The following is a 22059-nucleotide window of genomic DNA, read 5'->3' on the forward strand; positions in this document are numbered from 1 at the left end:
CTCATCCAGATGAAATATGAGTCAAGGCCAATATGGCGACTTACAGAGGACAACGATTTCGACTTCGGCTTCGTCCTTGCCGTGCTTGTTGGTGGCAATGATCTTGTAGGTACCCGTCTGTTTCCTCTTAGCGTCCACCATGTTGAACTTAGTGTTGTAATCCACGTTGATGATCTCGATGTTACTATCCCTCACCTGAAATACATTCATTTTAATAATGTTCTCTCCTTTATATGAAGCATGCATGTTGGTGATGTACCGGATATCCGCATCCGAGGAACATCCGCACAATTTCTTACATCCGCATCTGCATCTGCACTTTACTACAAACAGATATCCGCATATGCATCCGCATCCGAATCCGCGGAACATCCGCACAATTTCCTATATCTGCATCAACATCCGCGGAACATCTGCACAATGTCTTACATCCGCATCCACGAAATAAGACATCCTCATACACATCCGCATCCGCGAATATCTAAATTTTCACATCCGATACATCTCTAATTAATGTACAGTAATACTTTCCTTTATATGAAAAACACATGTTGATGCATTGTGCTATAGACTGATTCTGCGTAACATTTTAATTATCTAAAAGAAATGCTCACCAAACTAAAATTATAAAATGAAAAACCTGTCAGCTTCAGAAATTAGTTCTAGGATTTCCATCAAGTTGACTATGAATCAAATTACTCTGAGATTAACAGCTGGTGAAGACACTATCTGAGAACTAGTCTGATGAGTCCAACAAGTTGTGGAAAAACACACTTATGTACAGTTTAGGACATTTATTAAAGGAAACGTTTCGCTCACGAATGACTTCTTCAGACCTAATATTAGGATCGATAACTAACAATAGGACTGAGGAAGCCATTCGTGGCTAAAAATTTCCTTTAATAAATGTCCTAAACTGGACATAAGTATATTTTCCACAAGACACTATCTTTTTGCAAGCCGTCCAGTAAATGCAAATCTCCTGATTTTTCAATTATTTTTTGAGCAATGATATTATCTTACAAAAGTCCATCAATATTAAATCTGAAACTCTGAGGATTTAAAACCTTATCTGATGCCTTAAGAGCCACAGAATCTGAGAGCTAAGAAATACCGTGTATCGTCTTTTCTCACCTCTGCTTCCTTGAGCACCCATTGCACAGACGGCGCCGGCTCACCCTCGATGTTAATATCAAACTTAACATTGCGGCCAGCCTTGATGGTCGTCTGCTTCAAGTGGGTACGGTCAATTCGTGGCTTCACTGTTGGAGATCATGGAAGCATGAGAGGAGGATCATTAACAGACAGATGGAAATATATTAGGAAAAACATTTGAAGAGAGTGTCGGAGACTTACAGGCTTTGTGCTTGACGAGGTGATAGTCAGTAGGCTCGGACTCGGGCGAGTTGCCTGCTTTGTTGACGGCGATCACCCTGAACTGGTACTCGGCCCTGTGCTTCAGTCCGACTACTTTGCTCTCCACGGGTGTCCCGGGTTTAAGTGGCTGCATCACGTCTTGCTTCAACTCTCCAGCCACCTCCCAATCTGGCATGAACCTGTAGAAGGCGGGAAAGGGACAAATTTATGTAAATTTACTCTCATTTTGCCCCACAACAAAGCAATGTTCCACACTACAATATATATATATATATATATATATATATATATATATATATATATATATATATATATATATATATATATATATATATATATATATATGCAATAAGATCACAGTAAACAGGTGATTTCAGAATATGCAAAACAACCACTCTGAAAGAATAGAGAAATTCCAAGCGCTTGGAATTTTCTTGGGTAGAATAGTTTGTGGGTGAGTTGTGCAAAGGACCTATCCAAGTTGGGTCGGCGCGCGTCAGGTGTTTAACTGTTGTGGGGTCTGATAGTGAGGTGCTGGCCAGACCCCTTATATAGCTTCCTTGGATGCTTTACTTTCATAGTTCCTTGATAATGTGAGTAGTCACGAAAGCGCTTGGAATTTCTCTATTCTTTTAGAGTGGTTGTTTTGCATATATATATATATATATACATATATATATATATATATATATATATATATATATATATATATATATATATATATATATATATATATATATATATATATATATATATATTCCACAAAATATATACACACTCAGCCCGACTTAAGGAAAAACAGTATCAGCACTAAAGACTCACTTGTCTTTCTTTTGGATGATATACTTCATGATGGGAGCTCCACCATCCGACTCCGGCACAGTCCACTTGAGATCCACCGATTTGTTGTCATAGTCGACTATTTCTGGTCGACCAGGAGCCGTGGCTACATCTGAGGGTCAAGAGGTACATGTGATTAAAATGCATAAATGACATTTTTGTTTTTGCAGATGATAACAGTTTTAAGAGAAACTTTTCCTTCATTACTTTTCAACTGTCTTTTTTTTTGTATGTCGTTAAAACAATTCTTGCGTTATCATTTTTTTCTACAAGTACTTTGTGAAGTTTGGTTTGAAATGTGGGATAGGCAGCACAAGACATAGGGGAAAGGGACTTACCGTAGGGATTCTTGGCAAGAATGGCACCGTCAGCCTCCAACGGATCGGAGTCACCTTCGTCGTTGACAGCTGTGACGCGGAACTTATACTGGTGTCCCGGCTCCAGACCTTCCACGTTGAAGTATGGAGGAGCCAGAGCTCCGGGGCACTACGGGGAGGGAAGCATGTCATTCAGGGCTCGGGACCGTGGCTGGGCTAGGGCACGGGGCACCCTCCCCACGCCACGGTGGTTATCACTCAGGAAACAATATTAGTTTCAGAAATGAAGACAGAGTAGAATGAAATTGAATAAAAAACAGAGCTTGAAAAAAGAAAGTCCGGCGAGAAATAAAATTAGAAGTAGAGGATACGCACGAGGCGAAAGATGTGCAGCCCAGCGAACTTCGGGCGATTAAAATTTTGAGACAATTTATGTTTATTGACGTAAAATTTACTTTAGTTTAAGCGCGGTGCTTTAAATAGTTTAACTCAAGAGAAAAAGAATAAAGTGGATGACGCACCTTGCCACATCTGACCCACTTGCCAGTAGCCAAGTCCATCTTCTCCACCTCATACTCCTTAATGGGCAGTCCACCATCGTCGTCAGGCTTCTCCCACTTGAGCCTGCAGCCAGTATCGTGTATGTTGGATACCTCCAGGGGACCCTTGGGCTTGCTGGGCTTCCCTGTGGCAAACACCTTTCATTAGCTCCCATTGAAGATCCTACCACAAGTGTCTCTATCATATGTAATCTTAAACTCAGTAGCAAATGTAAAATCTCTAGGCCAAGCAAAGTCATTTTGGCTATAATTATTCATTAGGTGAATTATTAGAAATATCTTTCAACGCTACTAAAAGTAGGTGCACAGTCAATAATGGTTAAGTTTTAAGACGCTCGGCCTGAAATTATATAAATCTTGGTGTGATGTTAGGTATCTAAGCTGATGCATGAACAGCTAAAACAATTACTGATGCTCACCAAGAACCACGAGCTCTACAGTCTCGCTGTCCTGACCATTGCGGTTCTCGATCTTGAGGGTATAAAGACCGGCGTCTTTCCTGGTGGCATCAGTGATGGAGATCTCGGTGTGGTGATCGGTGTTCTCGATGTGAATTCTGTCCGTGTTAGAGAGGATGTTCTCACCGCGGGACCAAAACACCTCAGGCTCAGGCTCACCAATGTAGTCGACTGCCCACTTGTGGCTGCGACCCACCTTAATGGTCACTGACTTGAAATTGGTGCGGTCGATACGTGGCTTTACTGTGGGAGGGGGAAAATGCTCCTGATATAATCGTCACTACTCAGATATGGTAAACACGAGGAAATTAAATCTTCATCAGAGTACAAAACAAATTCTGGCCACAAAATAGAGCGAAACACCAACGTCAAAGACCTGGGAGTGATCATGTCGGAGGATCTCACCTTCAAGGACCATAACATTGTATCAATCGCATCTGCTAGAAAAATGACAGGATGGATAATGAGAACCTTCAAAACTAGGGAGGCCAAGCCCATGATGATACTCTTCAAGTCACTCGTTCTATCTAGGCTGGAATATTGCTGCGCACACTAACAGCACCTTTCAAGGCAGGTGAAATTGCTGACCTAGAAAATGTAGAGAACCTTCACGGTGCGCATAACGGAGATAAAACACCTCAATTACTGGGAGCGCTTGAGGTTCCTAAAACTGTATTCCCTGGAATGCAGGCGGGAGAGATACATGATTATATACACCTGGAAAATCCTAGAGGGACTAGTACCGAACTTGCACACGAAAATCACTCACTACGAAAGCAAAAGACTTGGCAGACGATGCAACATCCCCCCAATGAAAAGCAGGGGTGTCACTAGCACGTTAAGAGACCATACACAATAAGTGTCAGGGGCCCGAGACTGTTCAACTGCCTCCCAGCATACATAAGGGGGATTACCAACAGACCCCTGGCAGTCTTCAAGCTGGCACTGGACAAGCACCTAAAGTCGGTTCCTGACCAGCCGGGCTGTGGCTCGTACGTTGGTTTGCGTGCAGCCAGCAGCAACAGCCTGGTTGATCAGGCTCTGATCCACCAGGAGGCCTGGTCACAGACCGGGCCGCGGGGGCGTTGACCCCCGGAACTCTCTCCAGGTAAACTCCAGGTAATATATACAGTAGACAGCGTTCCACTATCCTACTAGGAATGATAAACATTCTGTTCGAGACTTTTTTTTTATTTTCACAACTAAAAGTCTGTTAAGACTTCTTTATAATGTTAAATGAAAGCGAAAATATGTTATAATAAAATCACTATTAACAATGACTTGAGCACAATATCAATGCGCCTTGTTATGTGATGCACTGAAACTGCATCACATCACATCACATACTAAGTAACTCTAAAAAATACACTAAGCAAATGTTTGGTGAATATGAGGCGTGTACGATGATATAGTCATTACAATGTATTAATGAATGCATTAATATGACTCACGGTTCTTGTGCTTGCAGAGGTGATTGTCGGTAGGCTCAGAGGCCTCACCAACACCTGCCTTGTTGGCAGCGCGAACACGGAAGCTGTACACTGTTCCTTCTTTAAGGCCGGGCACCTGAGCCTCACAGTTGGTATCCTTAGTCTGCACTACCTCCTTCCAGTCCACCGAGAGTTTGTCCTTCATCTCAATGTGGTAGTGAGTGATGGGGCGGCCACCATCCTTCTCTGGTGGAGTCCACCGCAACACAACCATCGTGTTGTCGTAATCAATGATCTCAGGTTTGCCGGGGCGGGATGGTTCGTCTGTGGGAACACAAGTTAACGCAAACGTTAACTTTATAAGAAGTACTCTTTTCAGCTCAGAAAGATAAAGAGAAAGGAGATTAGAAAACTTATCAAACAAGTCAATATAGTACAAGATAGATAGGAATATATTGGGTGTAATATAAACACACACATTGTCTAAAATTGTACCTCCTTTTTCATAAGATCATTTAAGAAATTTGCCTCGGTTGCTCTGGTGATATATTTGAGAATTAATGGTGAGTGAAGTGAATGACAGTAGATGCTTACTTTTTTCCTCGTTCAAGGGAATTGTGGAATAGTTCCCTTTTACTACTGTCGGCCAAGTGGATTACTACTTATTTTCATGGCGTTTTAAGGGTCCTTCTAGAAATGAGAAGGGCACGAAAGCCAGGAGTCTAGCTTCCTGAAAGCAGTGTCTGCTATTTATATTTGATTTGTCGCCTTGCAGCCATTATTTCGACATAAGTGGCTTTAAGATCGATTTAAGGGTCAGTGGATGCTTATATAGGCTTAGAAATAGCTTCTTGAAGGTTAAACTGCTAAGGGGAAAAATAAAATAAAGGACATGCCTAGTTTGGGCCAGTAGGCCTGCTGCATTGTTTCTCCATATATATATATATATATATATATATATATATATATATATATATATATATATATATATATATATATATATATCAATAACAACACTGCACTAGCCAAGGACTAGAACCCATGCTGCTTTGGCTGCCTCATGGTGGGCGAAAACGCATGACGCCCTAATCCACTGGACCATACGATCCTTTGGATCGTATGGTCCAGTGGAGCTCGCTTTCTCTTTCTTTTTTTTTCTCTCTCTCTCTCTCTCTCTCTCTCTCTCTCTCTCTCTCTCTCTCTCTCTCTCAAATTTCCCTGTCAAACACTTCAGACAATTGTCAGCAGCGGGGAGTTCTGACCAACTGGATTTGATGGGAAGGGATCTGCCAGGTGTAAACGAGCTGAGGAGGGGAACTTTGACTGGTGTAATAAATGAGGAAGAGCAAGTCGAACAGGTGTTAAAATGAAACGGTGGAAACATTGAGGTCTGACAAATGTTAACCTTGTCGCTCAAATGGCACGCTTTGATTTGCACACGTGTGGAAACGTTGGACATGTTTTCCTACATGTGCTGTCCCTGTTTACCTAACAGTAAGTAGGTATCTAGGTGTTAGGGAGGGAGTTAGTATACCATAGAGCTGGTCTTTAAGAAGATGAGGTAGGATAACAACTCTTCCAGTAAAATCAAGTATCTAAAAAAAATAGAATGGTTGGCTGATTAACAGGGTTTAAAGCCTATCGATTACACGAGGGGGCCCTTAAAACCGCATTTAAAACCTACTCGCCAATAGTCACTTCCTGGTGTATCCTGCAAAGTTTGAAGACTTACCATAGGGGTTGCGAGCCAAAATGGGTTCATCGTTCTCCAGCGGTTCTGATTCTCCCTCCTTGTTGACGGCCTTCACGCGGAACTTGTACTTCTTTTTGGGCGTCAGTCCGTCCACGGTGAACTCCTGTGTCTCCGGTCCCACCTGTGAGGATAGGCAGAGCACTCCTTGAACCAGCTGTTGAAGGAATCGTTGTCAGGATCCTTGTTCGGGAGAGTCAGCTCTTCCCTCACGATGCAGAAAATTAGCCTACTCGCTACTAAAAGGAAACCAGATCTTGACGGGCAATGGTTTAGTGATAGTTTTGGTAAGGAGGCTGATATAATTTTATTCCTATCTTCAGAGGGGAGTTATCTGACAGAGAAATTTATTTAAGCATAAAGGGAAAATTGTTTCACTTCTAGTTTAGTTACCGCCTCAGTTTAGGAGAACTGAGTTTGTTGACTTCAATTCTCTTTAAAAATTATTAATATTATTTGTAGATTTACGTGGAAATATAGTATTTATTTGTGTCTTCTTTTTGTAGTCTTTGGGTTAAAATTTATTTTATTAGTACTTTGGATTAACAAATGAAATTCATTCTATCTCGTCCAATTCAATTGGTAATTTATCTTCAGTTTAATGTCAATTCAAGAAACTATTTTAAAAATTAAGCGACAAGTTAAATGGTTACGTTTAATTTTAGTCTACCTTTATATAAAAGAATAAAGGCATTAATTTATATTAAACCTGCTGTATTCTCTCATTAATTAGTGTGTTAATTACTTACCAATCTGATAATCTAGCAACCAAAACAAGAGGCAAAGTATAGCGGTAATGTACAGAATAATGAGCTATTTACAACACATTCTCAACCAGGACCTCTTACACGGGTCTTTGTCTTGAATGAGCAACACTACACTTCTAGAGGAGCAACATTCACTTGCAATAATATCAACTTACAGTTGCAGGAAATATGTCTAGTGCATAAAAACATAGTACCCGTTATACGAGTATTGTCTAGTATTGCAGTAGTCTTGTCTATTGTAGTCACAGTCTTATCTATCGTTCAGTACGATTCCTGGCTGATGGAAATTAATAATCCTGTCTAGTGTACATTCGTAGTTTTAACTAATGTACAGTTATATAAGGTAACAATTATGTGAGTTCTGTCTAGTAGACAGTAATTAAATAAAAAAATATATATTTCAAAAGTGAAACAATTACTCGTTGAGAAAATGCCCTATTTTTTTTTTTTTAAATTGAAATATTTCCATAATCCAGTCTGGAGTTTCCACACCGTCATTGAAATAAAATCATTGGGGATTACGACAAAAAAAAAATACAAGAAACTTTAATAACAAATTATTATTAATTTTTCATGGGCCATAACGGAACAGATGGCCACGTATATCTAGCAAATCAAAATAGTGAAACAAATGAATAAAAGTGGTGCACGATTGAGATAACTGTTTTTATTCTGTCGTGAGTGTGTGCACTGTCTCTTATAGTTTCTGCTGAAGACAAAGTGATGTGGATGTACTTGATCATGCCTGATGTTGCATGAAACGTTTTTGCAATTGATTTGGTGTGTTTTTACTCTCATATTACCAACAAGTGATTATTACGCAATGCTTCTTCAGGAGTAAGGTAATGAGAATCGAATACCGGACAGCCACTAAGGGATTGAAAAAAAAACTAGCTCTAGGTCTTTCGCACTTCAGTTTATCTTCAAGGGCTACAAAAGGTAGTTGGGGTGCAAAATTCTGAGAGGTAGAATGGCAGTGTAACCCTCGGGAGTGTAGTGATCATAATACCCAGAATTTAAATAACACGTAGAATTTAAATATGTTGCATTATTTTACACGCGTTAGTTTGCTTACCAAAGTTCCTGTCCCAGATCTGTAAGCTTATCTTGAGAATTCATTGGAAAATTTCTCAATTCCATCCCCTAAGAAATGAGAAGCATTTGTCTTTAATTATAAAACAAGACAGTCACGCCCTGCATGAGTCTGGATCTATACAAATTAGATCTAGCTTAATATATTCAATCCAGTCACTGTAGAGTAACTGCTTTGTCCATAGTAGTTACAGCATAATGAGCGGAATTAAACTGCGTCATTTTAGTCATATCAGTGATAAAAATTTATCTCCAGCATGAAGCATACTATAAGTCATGTTTCAATTGTAGATTTATACCAAGATCGCACAATTATACAGACTCTTCCCATTGTGCAGCCAGAGAGACCTTGAGAGGGAGAGTTAAGCATCACGTCTAGAAAAAGCTACCTGGACGTTAATCAAAGACTCCTCTGGAGATTTTCTGTAGGACTCTTTACGATGTATGGAGCTCCTGGTGTCTGTAGGGGCGACTGTGAGATCCTGAGAGAGAGTAGCTCGCTGGGGAACCGCTATGTACTGTGGGAGGGAGAGGGACATGGAAGAGGTCACACAGGGATCAGGTAGGGTGTGTGGCTCCGTTCACGGTCATCACAGACCACGGGTAAGGTTGCTGCTGCTTCTCCTGTTGTTGTTGTATCAGCTAATCATAAGTGTAAAGTGGAGCAGAGTAAAGAGAATTTGTGAATGATACAGAAACAAGCATACATCACGAATTCAAATGGTCTTGGAATGAAAACGCACTTGGTGTGTGTGGACACATGACATAAAAGTATGTATGCATGTATTTATATGTATAACAATGAGGTACACACAACAGACACAGTGGAAGGAAGGATGGCTCATGTATCTTCAGCTGTGCTCGTGATAGCTAACTGTTTTCGTGTCTCAGCAATTATTGGTTATATTCCTAACATTTTTTCTCTCTAAGATGGTGAAGGAGTTGAGGAGGCGTTACCAGAGACCGGGTCGTGGGCAACATAAGCCCCAGAACCATTAACAGATGTATGTATATCTACAGAACAGGACATTAAAATCCAGATTTTTGTTTCTCTGATTGCATTTATGCCTTCTGTTTTGCTTCACCAATCAAAGACATACCCGTCCACGTTGGCCAAGTTACAGGCCGCAATAGTTAACCGTAAAAAACTTACCTCGCCAGCAGGTATCCAGGCTCCGGTATCCACATCCATCTTCTCGATGATGTAACCCTCGATGGGCAAACCACCATCGTCCTTGGGCTTTTTCCATTTGAGCTTGACATGATCAGCGCGGATCTCCTCAGGGAAGAGCGGTCCCTCGGGCCGGGTGGGTTTAGCTGGAGACATAAGAAAACGTATTATATCCATTCCTCTTCAATACTGGTTAAAAATTAATTTACAAGAAAACTAAGTACCTCTTTGTACAGGAAAACTTGAAAGATTATAGAATATTGAATATGGTGACGTACCGAGGACAACAACGTCAGCTTCCTCTTCACACTCGCCTACAGAGTTGACCAGTTGTAGCTTATACTTTGCCGTGTCTGAGCGTACACCCTTCCTCAGCGTGAACACCGTGTTTCTCTCGAACTGCTCGATGGTAATCCTGATCAGGAGATACAGCACATGAGGGTTTCACCAGCACTGGCACAGCATAGTTTCGACATGCATGTACAGTACAAGACTATAGTATCATGGGGAGGAAGGGAAGGGGTCCAGACCGAGATAAAACTCAGTATTGTTTGGAGCAAATAAGTTGGTGTGTACAACAGGGTTGGTGGGGGGGCGAGGGAGGGAGGAGATGTGAGGAATATATTACGTGTAATAGTGCCATCTGTTGTGGCTGAGAGTATATACGAATAGATGTGTCTGATACTCCTTATATATTAGATTCTGAGTTCCAAAATGCTAAGCAGAGGCAGAATGAGGTTTACAATGGAGGCTGACTGTCACCTGTGTCATGAATGATTTTTGGCGACCCGTCTAGGGTGCCAGAGACCTTAGGTGACCAAGTTACAGGCACCTGTGCCACAAAGGATCTTTGTTTGACCTGTGACAGTCATCTGTGTCACAGCTGACCTCTGGTGACTTAGTGATTATCAACTCTGACAAGTAACCTCTTATTATCCAGTGACCGTCGTCTGTTTCACAAGAGACCTCTTGTGATGCAGGAACCGTTGTTGTTCTCATGATCCAGAGACCGTTGTTACTTCACAAAAGCCTCCGTTGATCTAATGACCAATGTGTGTTTCACAAGTGACCTGTGATTCTGTGACGGTCATGTGTGTGTGTCACAACTGACCTAAACATCCGTACTAAAGTGATGCAGTCAACACTACTGTGCTAACAGCAGTGCGGGACATCTCTGATCATAATTATCTTGTGTGGTACATACATCTGGCAAGAGCAAGCGAGTAGCATCAGCATTATCTTTAAAACATGAAGACAGAGCTGAATTTAACTGAACTTTAACAACAGGTACTATTCACAAGAATACATTATCTTTAACAATGACTGGCAACAATCGTGCAATTACGCATACCTAACACATTTTAACATGCACAGAACAATGGAACTTTTTGATGCGTGTAGCTTCTAGTTGTAGCAAAAGCTCTACTCACTATGCCATGAGGTGTTAACTGCAGCACCAGCTCTTCAAACAACCAGAAATTTGAGAGATTGCAACTTACACTATACCAATATATGCAAGCTCACGCATCATATATATAAACAGCAGAGCGAAGAAATGTGTAACGGAGAGCTGAAACAAGATACCAATCAGGAGCTGCCCGTCTGCCAGGAGGGCTGAGCGGCTCCCATGCACATGCCATCACTGTACAGTTCTTGGGGTAAAACACAGCAGCAGCAGCAGCTCTGAGCCCAGAGCCAGGCTCAAGCCAGAGGCCACTGAGAAGCCGACCAAGGGAAGTCCTTTGATACTTCGGATGTTAAAATACATTCTCAACAGTTGTTGAAACATTTCGCCTATACAGTAGGCTTCTTTACTCAGATACAGATAAAGCTAAATATGGAGACAACAGGAGTAGTTTTTGAAGCAGATTTTGAAGTGGTCAGTCCCTCAATCTGGAGAAGAGTTCACTTCCATAATCTGGAACAATGTGAAGCTGAAGCATAAGTATGCAACCTTATATACTGCCGAAAGTGAGGCGAGGACAAGTCTCGAAGACATCGCAGAAGATGGAACCCCAAGCAGAAGCAAGAACATGTAAAGTGAGGAGCACTGGACAAACGTATTGACCAATGCTAAGCAGGTCAATCTCAGATCAAGCCCATCTTGCTCATAACTAGTGGTTAAGCAATAAAGCTGTGTACGATGCCCTGTATGCTAAGATACCGTTGTGTTGCGGAGTCACGGTATGTGCATATGTGCACATGAGTAAAACATGTGTCTTACTCATACTCTTGTCGGCAGTGTACACCATTTTCATAATTATACCTGTCTGACACAGTAACACAACGATATAATGGTAAATAGTACATCTTTCACAACTCCAATTCTTAACCACTAGTTATGAGTGACTAGGTGTGTACGAATGGTATATAATACCGACAAGATGAGAATAAGACACATGTGCAACATCTGGATATCTTTATTGTAGACGTTTCGCCATCCAGTGGCTTTATCAATACAAATTCTAGGACATAACTTGAAGATAGTAGAACTATGTACAGAAGATGAGGTAATCAGTCCCTCAACCTAGGAGTAGGTGCGAACAGCACCATAGTCGTGGAGATTCTGAAGCAGAAGAAAGAATCCTGGCGCTTATATAGTAACGTCAGGTGTAGCAGACGAGGGCATATTCACTGGTAGGCGGGATTCCCAGTGGAAGTAGGTCCTTCCCAAAGAGATGGGTTAGTTGTAGTAGTAGTTGTCGTAGTCGTGAAGGTTATGTACATGTCCTCAGAATTAAGATTCCATGATGTTGCAGTGTCTGACAAGTTGTGTACGAATGGTATATAATACCGACAAGATGAGAATAAGACACATGTGCAACATCTGGATATCTTTATTGTAGACGTTTCGCCATCCAGTGGCTTTATCAATACAAATTCTAGGACATAACTTGAAGATAGTAGAACTATGTACAGAAGATGAGGTAATCAGTCCCTCAACCTAGGAGTAGGTGCGAACAGCACCATAGTCGTGGAGATTCTGAAGCAGAAGAAAGAATCCTGGCGCTTATATAGTAACGTCAGGTGTAGCAGACGAGGGCATATTCACTGGTAGGCGGGATTCCCAGTGGAAGTAGGTCCTTCCCAAAGAGATGGGTTAGTTGTAGTAGTAGTTGTCGTAGTCGTGAAGGTTATGTACATGTCCTCAGAATTAAGATTCCATGATGTTGCAGTGTCTGACAAGTTGTGTACGAATGGTATATAATACCGACAAGATGAGAATAAGACACATGTGCAACATCTGGATATCTTTATTGTAGACGTTTCGCCATCCAGTGGCTTTATCAATACAAATTCTAGGACATAACTTGAAGATAGTAGAACTATGTACAGAAGATGAGGTAATCAGTCCCTCAACCTAGGAGTAGGTGCGAACAGCACCATAGTCGTGGAGATTCTGAAGCAGAAGAAAGAAACCTGGCGCTTATATAGTAACGTCAGGTGTAGCAGACGAGGGCATATTCACTGGTAGGCGGGATTCCCAGTGGAAGTAGGTCCTTCCCAAAGAGATGGGTTAGTTGTAGTAGTAGTTGTCGTAGTCGTGAAGGTTATGTACATGTCCTCAGAATTAAGATTCCATGATGTTGCAGTGTCTGACAAGTTGTGTACGAATGGTATATAATACCGACAAGATGAGAATAAGACACATGTGCAACATCTCATCTTGTCGGTATTATATACCATTCGTACACAACTTGTCAGACACTGCAACATCATGGAATCTTAATTCTGAGGACATGTACATAACCTTCACGACTACGACAACTACTACTACAACTAACCCATCTCTTTGGGAAGGACCTACTTCCACTGGGAATCCCGCCTACCAGTGAATATGCCCTCGTCTGCTACACCTGACGTTACTATATAAGCGCCAGGATTCTTTCTCCTGCTTCAGAATCTCCACGACTATGGTGCTGTTCGCACCTACTCCTAGGTTGAGGGACTGATTACCTCATCTTCTGTACATAGTTCTACTATCTTCAAGTTATGTCCTAGAATTTGTATTGATAAAGCCACTGGATGGCGAAACGTCTACAATAAAGATATCCAGATGTTGCACATGTGTCTTATTCTCATCTTGTCGGTATTATATACCATTCGTACACAACTTGTCAGACACTGCAACATCATGGAATCTTAATTCTGAGGACATGTACATAACCTTCACGACTACGACAACTACTACTACAACTAACCCATCTCTTTGGGAAGGACCTACTTCCACTGGGAATCCCGCCTACCAGTGAATATGCCCTCGTCTGCTACACCTGACGTTACTATATAAGCGCCAGGATTCTTTCTTCTGCTTCAGAATCTCCACGACTATGGTGCTGTTCGCACCTACTCCTAGGTTGAGGGACTGATTACCTCATCTTCTGTACATAGTTCTACTATCTTCAAGTTATGTCCTAGAATTTGTATTGATAAAGCCACTGGATGGCGAAACGTCTACAATAAAGATATCCAGATGTTGCACATGTGTCTTATTCTCATCTTGTCGGTATTATATACCATTCGTACACAACTTGTCAGACACTGCAACATCATGGAATCTTAATTCTGAGGACATGTACATAACCTTCACGACTACGACAACTACTACTACAACTAACCCATCTCTTTGGGAAGGACCTACTTCCACTGGGAATCCCGCCTACCAGTGAATATGCCCTCGTCTGCTACACCTGACGTTACTATATAAGCGCCAGGATTCTTTCTTCTGCTTCAGAATCTCCACGACTATGGTGCTGTTCGCACCTACTCCTAGGTTGAGGGACTGATTACCTCATCTTCTGTACATAGTTCTACTATCTTCAAGTTATGTCCTAGAATTTGTATTGATAAAGCCACTGGATGGCGAAACGTCTACAATAAAGATATCCAGATGTTGCACATGTGTCTTATTCTCATCTTGTCGGTATTATATACCATTCGTACACAACTTGTCAGACACTGCAACATCATGGAATCTTAATTCTGAGGACATGTACATAACCTTCACGACTACGACAACTACTACTACAACTAACCCATCTCTTTGGGAAGGACCTACTTCCACTGGGAATCCCGCCTACCAGTGAATATGCCCTCGTCTGCTACACCTGACGTTACTATATAAGCGCCAGGATTCTTTCTTCTGCTTCAGAATCTCCACGACTATGGTGCTGTTCGCACCTACTCCTAGGTTGAGGGACTGATTACCTCATCTTCTGTACATAGTTCTACTATCTTCAAGTTATGTCCTAGAATTTGTATTGATAAAGCCACTGGATGGCGAAACGTCTACAATAAAGATATCCAGATGTTGCACATGTGTCTTATTCTCATGAGTGACTAGGGTTGGACTCAAGTGAGACCTGCTTAGCATGGACCAGTAGGCTGGCTGATGTGTTCCACAATTCTTACCTCTTTGCTTCTAAGCTAGTGCGCTCCGCCTCCTGTGATGTCTTCGAGATTTTCCACGCCTCACCTTTGGCATTATATGAGGCTGCAATCTCATGCTTCAGACGATGAAGCTGATCTCTTCTCCAGGCTGAGGAACGCACCATTTCAAAAACTAGTTCAAGGTTGACGGACTGATAACATCATGTAAAGTAAAAGGACACAAGTGCAACTAATGTGACATTTTATTGTGGCAACGTTTCGTTCTCCAGGAGCTTTGTTTACCTCGCCACTACTCTTCCTCTCTCCATATTTAGTCTCCAGCAAAATGTTTCAATAACAGAGACACCGAGCTGTTGCTCATGTATCTTACTCATCTACTTGTCACTGTTTGACGTCGTTTTTATAATTAAATGCTTGTGAAGGGTTCTTACTCCAAGGATTTTGAGTTGTCAACCCCTTCCTAACATCAAACATGAGTATCTCATCCATACATTTCTCCAAGCTCTGTATGATCATTACGGGTTTAGGGCATTTCCAAGAGTTATAATTAATAATAATAATAATAATTATAATATTTAATACTATAATCAAGCGGGACAAATATGGCATAATTAAGAGCAGTGCTCACAACGACTGCTTCCTTGTTCGTGGAATAGCTGTCTCATACCTCGACATGTAAGCTGTGATGTGGGCCTCGCAGCTGCCCTGATGTCATAATGACCTTCTTTAATGATATGAGAAGTGACCTTCCTTAGAGATTCCACTGAGGCCGTATAATGAATGTCATGACCTCAAGGCACCTCACTAACATGTAATCCCAAACGTCAACAAAGAGCCTTGAGCCTTGCCTCTAGCATGGCAACATGTGTGGTGCCTGACACGGACTACCACTCATTAGTTGACTCAGAGTGAACTGCTGGTTTTCACCACAAGAACTGACTATTTTCCGAGCCTTCTGGTGAGAAGAAAACAATTGTCTGTTTTATAATCACAGAAAGTGGTTGGCAAAACAAAAAAAACGTTGCACAGATCACAGAAAACTGTGTCGGACTATGTATTCACTGCGGTTTGTCAAAAAGACAATTATTGTTTACAAAATTTTTGTATATTTATACAATTGCATTTTTGTACATTTGTTTTATTTTCATCTCTGTGAACATCCGCAACAGTTCTCTGAAGCAAATCAACACGATCTCTAGAAATGGAGCTGTGTTAAATGCGACATATCAAAGTTGGGGTATGTGTTAAGTGTGATCTGTTGCTATGATTAACTTATATATATATATATATATATATATATATATATATATATATATATATATATATATATATATATATATATATATATTCTTCAAAAAAAATAAAATACTACAAAAAATCTGCCTATAAAATGAGAAAATATATAGAAATATGAATGATAACGTGAAGAGGCAGGAGCTACTGGGAGGAGGGTGCTAAGGAGTTGGTGCATGTGTTAACACAAAGCCAATAGGAGGTGGGTGAGTGAGTTGCTTTTTGCATTCTGCCTTAGATATAACCAGGCACTCGGTGTCACCTTCGGCAGTTGTAAGGATCTGGTAGCCTGTAAGAAAATGATGTACGTGTTTACAAATATGGAGTAAATCCTTATGGAAATAACATTTGTGAAAGTAGTTAGGTGGTTTGGTTTAATGATGACTTATACAAAGGATGACCAAACGTCCAGCTGGTTCATCCCTAGGGCCAATCTGGCCCAACTAGGGACCAGGCAAATGGATATCCTGTTGCGGGTTGTAGGATTCGTCAAGGATCATTTAGGTTAAAGATTTTTAACACAAAATTGAATAAAAATATTTCCATATAGAAGCATGATATTTCAAGCACTTACACATGACACAATGTTAATAAAACAAGAACTGAGCTCTTGTAAAGCACATAAAGTGTTTATTCTGCGTGTGGGAGAATGTTAAGAGAGTGTCGTCCTCCTGCCAGGACTCAGTACTCTGATGAGAAGTTCTACTCGCGCTCCTTAACTATATCCTCATAAATGTATGCCTACCCACCCCTCCACCTTGTCTGACCCCATCTGCTCAAGCAGTTCTCCCTATATATATATATATATATATATATATATATATTTTTTTTTTTTTTATCACACCGGCCGATTCCCACCAAGGCAGGGTGGCCCGAAAAAGAAAAACTTTCACCATCATTCACTCCATCACTGTCTTGCCAGAAGGGTGCTTTACACTACAGTTTTTAAACTGCAACATTAACATATATATATATATATATATATATATATATATATATATATATATATATATATATATATATATATATATATATATATATATATATGATACTCTTACCCAAAAATATTTTGTCTCTAAAACAACCGCCTTATTAGCTAATATCTAAACTGTAATTATTCCCAATCAAAATTTTTGTTTGAAATACTATATTAAAAATGTGTGTTTATTATAGGCAATGGGAATATTATTAGTCTTGACCTTTATAAACGAATATGATTTCTAGATGATATCCTTACTAACTCTTCTACATCTGTATGTGAGAAGTTATTTTTTAGGGATGGTGTTAACTAGGTGAGAGTAATTCTAGAACTGCTGGAACATAACATCTGGAGCTCCAGTAGTTATTAAAGCCGCAGCTGATAGATTTCATTATGTGTTTAGGAAAAAAAATTGTTCGACACGGCGTAGCTACAGTATAGAATAGGATAGCTGCACACTTGGAATGTAGCTTTTCTATATAAAAAAAATGGCGCTTCTTTCATTTTTTCTTCTATACCCTGATCCTTCCTCATGTCCCATCAGCATCTTCCCTGTCTCTCTCTCCCTTCCCTTTCCAATGCCACGATAGCTCGTCCCTACCTTGGTTCCCAGCGGTTGGTCGCTCACCTCTGTTCCTCGTCGGGAATCACCTCTTTATCATCCTTCTTCCAGATCACCCTCGGCTCGGGCTCACCTCCGTATTTGACGTCCAGCTTGAACAGCTGTGTCTTCTTGATTACGATGTTTCTGAACTCGTCTTTGTTGATCACGAAAGGTCTCACTGTGGGCACAAGACAATGATAGATAGGTAGGTTTAATCTAATTCGGCGGATGAGGGATTTATGACGGCGGTGGAGTCGAAAGTAGTGGAGGGGTTTATCTATCCGTGGAATGAAGTGGAGGAGCGGGTGTTGCTCTGGAGGTGATCAGAGTTACTAAGCTTCCGTTTTGATTTTGATTTTGATTTTATTTAAAACTTCATGTACAGATATATATAGGTACATATATCAATATGTAATACGGACACTGGTGATAAGCAATAAACATTCACTACACAATTTACTGAATATAAAATATTAAAATAAACTTAACACAACCTACAGACTGCTTCTACGTACGTTGTACGTTTGTTTTAAAGCAACCAGACCAAAAATCACATTTTACGATATCGTGAGGATCTATTTTTTCTTTTTCTTTTTTTTTTTTTTTTACTGAAGGTTACATTTTAGGAAGAAAAATATACTTTTTATCTTAGAATATCACAGGATAAGAATTTACGTCGGAGTTAAAGGTGCCTCTCCTTGTCGTGGGATGAGATAAAAATGGTTCTTCTGAATATCACGTAGGATTTATGTACACAGAGTACACGAAAATACAGGAAAACAAGGAAAGGAGAAGATAAGACAGGACCATATATTTCGGCCTCATACAGAATTTATGTTTCCTGTTTCATTATCTAAATGTGGGATCATTTCCACCACTAACCAGAGCTTATTTTCTTAATTTTTTTATTTTATTTAAAACAATGCAAATACAAGGTGGTATAAATACACAGAACAGATTAATACACAAGAATCCAAAATGACCCTAAACACGCAATATCCACACAATACATTACAGTGGTATTACTCTCACACACACACATCATACATTACATTACCATTATTTTCTTAATTATGTACATACGTAACCAACTCCCCTGTAACAGATTTACTTACCAAAGCGGTGTTTAGCCTGGATAGGTTTGGTGGGGTCTGAGGGCTCGCCGGGGCCAGCTTTGTTTACAGCCCTTACGCGGAACTCATACTGATTGCCTTCTTTCAGGTTGGGGATGGTTCCCTCCGTTACGTCGCCCTGGATCTCTATACCTTTACTCCAGTCTGAGAACCGATCCTGAATGGAGAAGATGTAATATTAGTGTGCGCAGGAGTTAAGGTTCCGCACGGGAGGGAAACTAGGTCGGGAAAAGGGAAAGCAGGAGGGGAAAATCTACTTGTTATGGAGAGGGGAGGGAGGGAGGGGAAGATTTCAATACAAAGTTGTCCTGGAACGCTATTCGGGTAATCAGAATATTTGGGGAGGGTTCTAAATTAACGTTTTATATTATTACTCTGTTAAAAACTTGGACATAAAGGGAAGTGTTTGTTTACTGTGATGCACCGAAGACTACGTGCTGGAATTTATTGAGAAAATATTTAGTGTAATTATAGCGTGAAGCGCCAAAATGAATTTGGTTAAAATATAAAGATAACTTTGTTTATAGCAAAATACATATTACATAAATATGCTGATTTATTACTTCTACAAAGCTCAACGAATTAAAACACACGTGAGAGACAGAGAAACGAAGAGTGTTTTTGCTGTGTAAGGTGAGCTTAGGAGGCACAGCCCATAAACCCTCCTTGACATACTCTGCGGCGACCTCACATGGCAAACCACCACCTATCTGCAGTGACGCTGTCTGCCGCACCTCGTAAAGCGCTGCAGGCGCTCTGGAGTAGATCAAGGATGTGGGAGGCCATCCCACAAGGGCAGTGCCCCATTCAACTTAGTGTGTCGTCTTGTTTGAGATGTGAAATCACGAAAGCCATGATTTCTTGAATCTGTGTAAGTGACTGGTGATTTATGAACCTTTGGGAGTTACTAGAGACATTTAGCCATATCAATAAACTAACAATGAAGGTTAGTGATAACGTAGTAAATATATCTAGGGTTGCTGATCACAAAATTATGTCTTGTTATTAGCTCACACTCGAGATGACTATTTTGACCAAACTGTAATAGCACCGAAGGATATATGCTGGTGTAAGGTCTGATGAGAATAAAGTCTTGACATACTTCAGGTATGATACTCAGGGTAGTAATCCGTATTACAGACAGTTCAAAAGTTGTGCTAACTCCGACCGCAGCGTATTATACTTGGTCACATCCCAGTACCACTCGGGGAATTAAATTGATAACATCACCATAACCTGATACGTGAAACGTTCATGATGTTCACAAACAGCTTCCCTTCCGGAAGATAACCCTAAGAAATTTGGAAGACTGTCTATTACGATCAGTTCTGTAAACATCTTGAAGTATCAGCAAGAAGAATAACGACGTTAACGTCGCTATTGTCACATTTATAAAGTTTTCTTTGATAAGTACTTGTAGATGCTGTTATACTACTGCCTTTCATTCCCAATCACTTAGTCAGAGACCAAGCTGGCCACGTCTCCAACATCACCCAAAGACTCAAGAACCAACTAACGATGACTGGTCGTTTCACTGTTGGTAAACGTTGTGTTCAGAGACGGTGGGTTAGACAGGAGCAACACACAGTTGACAGATTTATTCTATTTTTTATATTATTTTATCTGTGTTTTATAAAATGCTTGTGTGCATTTTTATGTAAATATTATCTAAGATGTCTTTTTTATGTGCAGAATGATAATTTATTTTATTTAGAAGGCTATAAATTAAGTATTTTACAGGTGGTGTTGGAACGCTAAATATCGAGGTTATTATGCTGAATGTTAGTGCAAGACACCACAAGAAGATAAAACCTCTTGCCAGTGAATGTTAAAAGATATCACCTTTAACTGAAAGGAAAATAGGTTTTAAATTTTCAAAGAAAATGTGGACAAAAGTCTAGCTTTGCACTAGAAAATAAATATATGGTGGACAAATCGTTCAATTTATTTGTTTCCTAGTGCAATGAGGAGCCCGGCCAAGTGCCGAGCAAGTCTACCAAGCTCAAGGATAGCCAGAAGTCAGCCACAGAGGCAAATATACTGAGGCGTTATTATCTATTTCAAGCCTTATGGAATGATCTCGCAATGTTCTTTTTTTCCAATAACATTATTATCACTAAAGTCTTTCTCGAGTTAAAGACAGTCAGCCAGGTAAGTCTTACTTTGCTAAGTCTGTGTTTAACTTTATTAAATAAAAATTTTCAGTTATTCTCACATCTCTTCAAAAGAATGACAACATTGGTTGCAAATGTTTAACAATTAAGGGAAACCATCGCAGTTATACGTATATAACCGCGATGACTTTCCAGATGAACTATGCGACCTTGTGTCCAAAGGCTTATTATAGGTGATTCCGCCACAAGTGGTACTCTTACAAGGAACCCTGAACAGTCTTACCACCTCTCCTCCAGCAGGCATGGCGCGTGTCTGTAGAGCGACAGTACATGTGTTATCAACGTGTTAAGACCTTATTGTAGGTAACACCTTGCACCTCCTCACTCTCCATAATAATAATAATAATAATAATAATAATAATAATAATAATAAATATATCATCGGAAGGATGGACAGATGTCTACACTTCCAGGGAGGTACGATGATGTTGGTGAATCTTGGGTCAAATTAATTATAGTTAGCCTGCCTTCCTTGGATCAAACGATATTACCTCAGATTCCTCAGGTGTTGTATGACTCTTATGGGTTTAGTTCTTCACTATTAATTTAATAATATCACCAACGCCTCCAATCATGTATAGGAGAATGAGCAGGTTCCAGTAATTCAAAAAAAAAAAAAAAGCTGGCCTGGCCAAGAGCTGGAGCTGCAAAAACCAAACTTGACGACTGATAGCTAGCTATTAAAACTTTTAAGTCACTTTATAAATTGAAACAGTAGATAGT

General features: G+C 40.3%; 1 protein-coding gene across 1 annotated transcript in view; it reads right to left on the minus strand.

The window, feature by feature from the left end:
- Nucleotides 1-22059, minus strand: part of bt (projectin protein bent) — a 237117-nt gene that overhangs the window by 129013 nt on the left and 86045 nt on the right. The window contains exons 30-45 of the mRNA XM_070090071.1: nucleotides 21560-21589; nucleotides 19145-19319; nucleotides 18054-18207; nucleotides 16709-16735; nucleotides 10041-10177; nucleotides 9745-9908; nucleotides 8981-9109; nucleotides 6715-6856; nucleotides 5004-5306; nucleotides 3514-3795; nucleotides 3056-3219; nucleotides 2556-2703; nucleotides 2200-2329; nucleotides 1357-1556; nucleotides 1135-1262; nucleotides 45-195 (exon numbers count right to left, since the gene is read on the minus strand). Coding sequence (XP_069946172.1) covers nucleotides 45-195; nucleotides 1135-1262; nucleotides 1357-1556; nucleotides 2200-2329; nucleotides 2556-2703; nucleotides 3056-3219; nucleotides 3514-3795; nucleotides 5004-5306; nucleotides 6715-6856; nucleotides 8981-9109; nucleotides 9745-9908; nucleotides 10041-10177; nucleotides 16709-16735; nucleotides 18054-18207; nucleotides 19145-19319; nucleotides 21560-21589 — 2464 coding nt within the window. The remainder of the gene's footprint in view (nucleotides 1-44; nucleotides 196-1134; nucleotides 1263-1356; nucleotides 1557-2199; nucleotides 2330-2555; nucleotides 2704-3055; nucleotides 3220-3513; nucleotides 3796-5003; nucleotides 5307-6714; nucleotides 6857-8980; nucleotides 9110-9744; nucleotides 9909-10040; nucleotides 10178-16708; nucleotides 16736-18053; nucleotides 18208-19144; nucleotides 19320-21559; nucleotides 21590-22059) is intronic.

The sequence above is a fragment of the Cherax quadricarinatus genome, chromosome 30 (assembly GCF_038502225.1).
Source record: "Cherax quadricarinatus isolate ZL_2023a chromosome 30, ASM3850222v1, whole genome shotgun sequence".
Lineage (NCBI taxonomy): Eukaryota > Metazoa > Arthropoda > Malacostraca > Decapoda > Parastacidae > Cherax > Cherax quadricarinatus.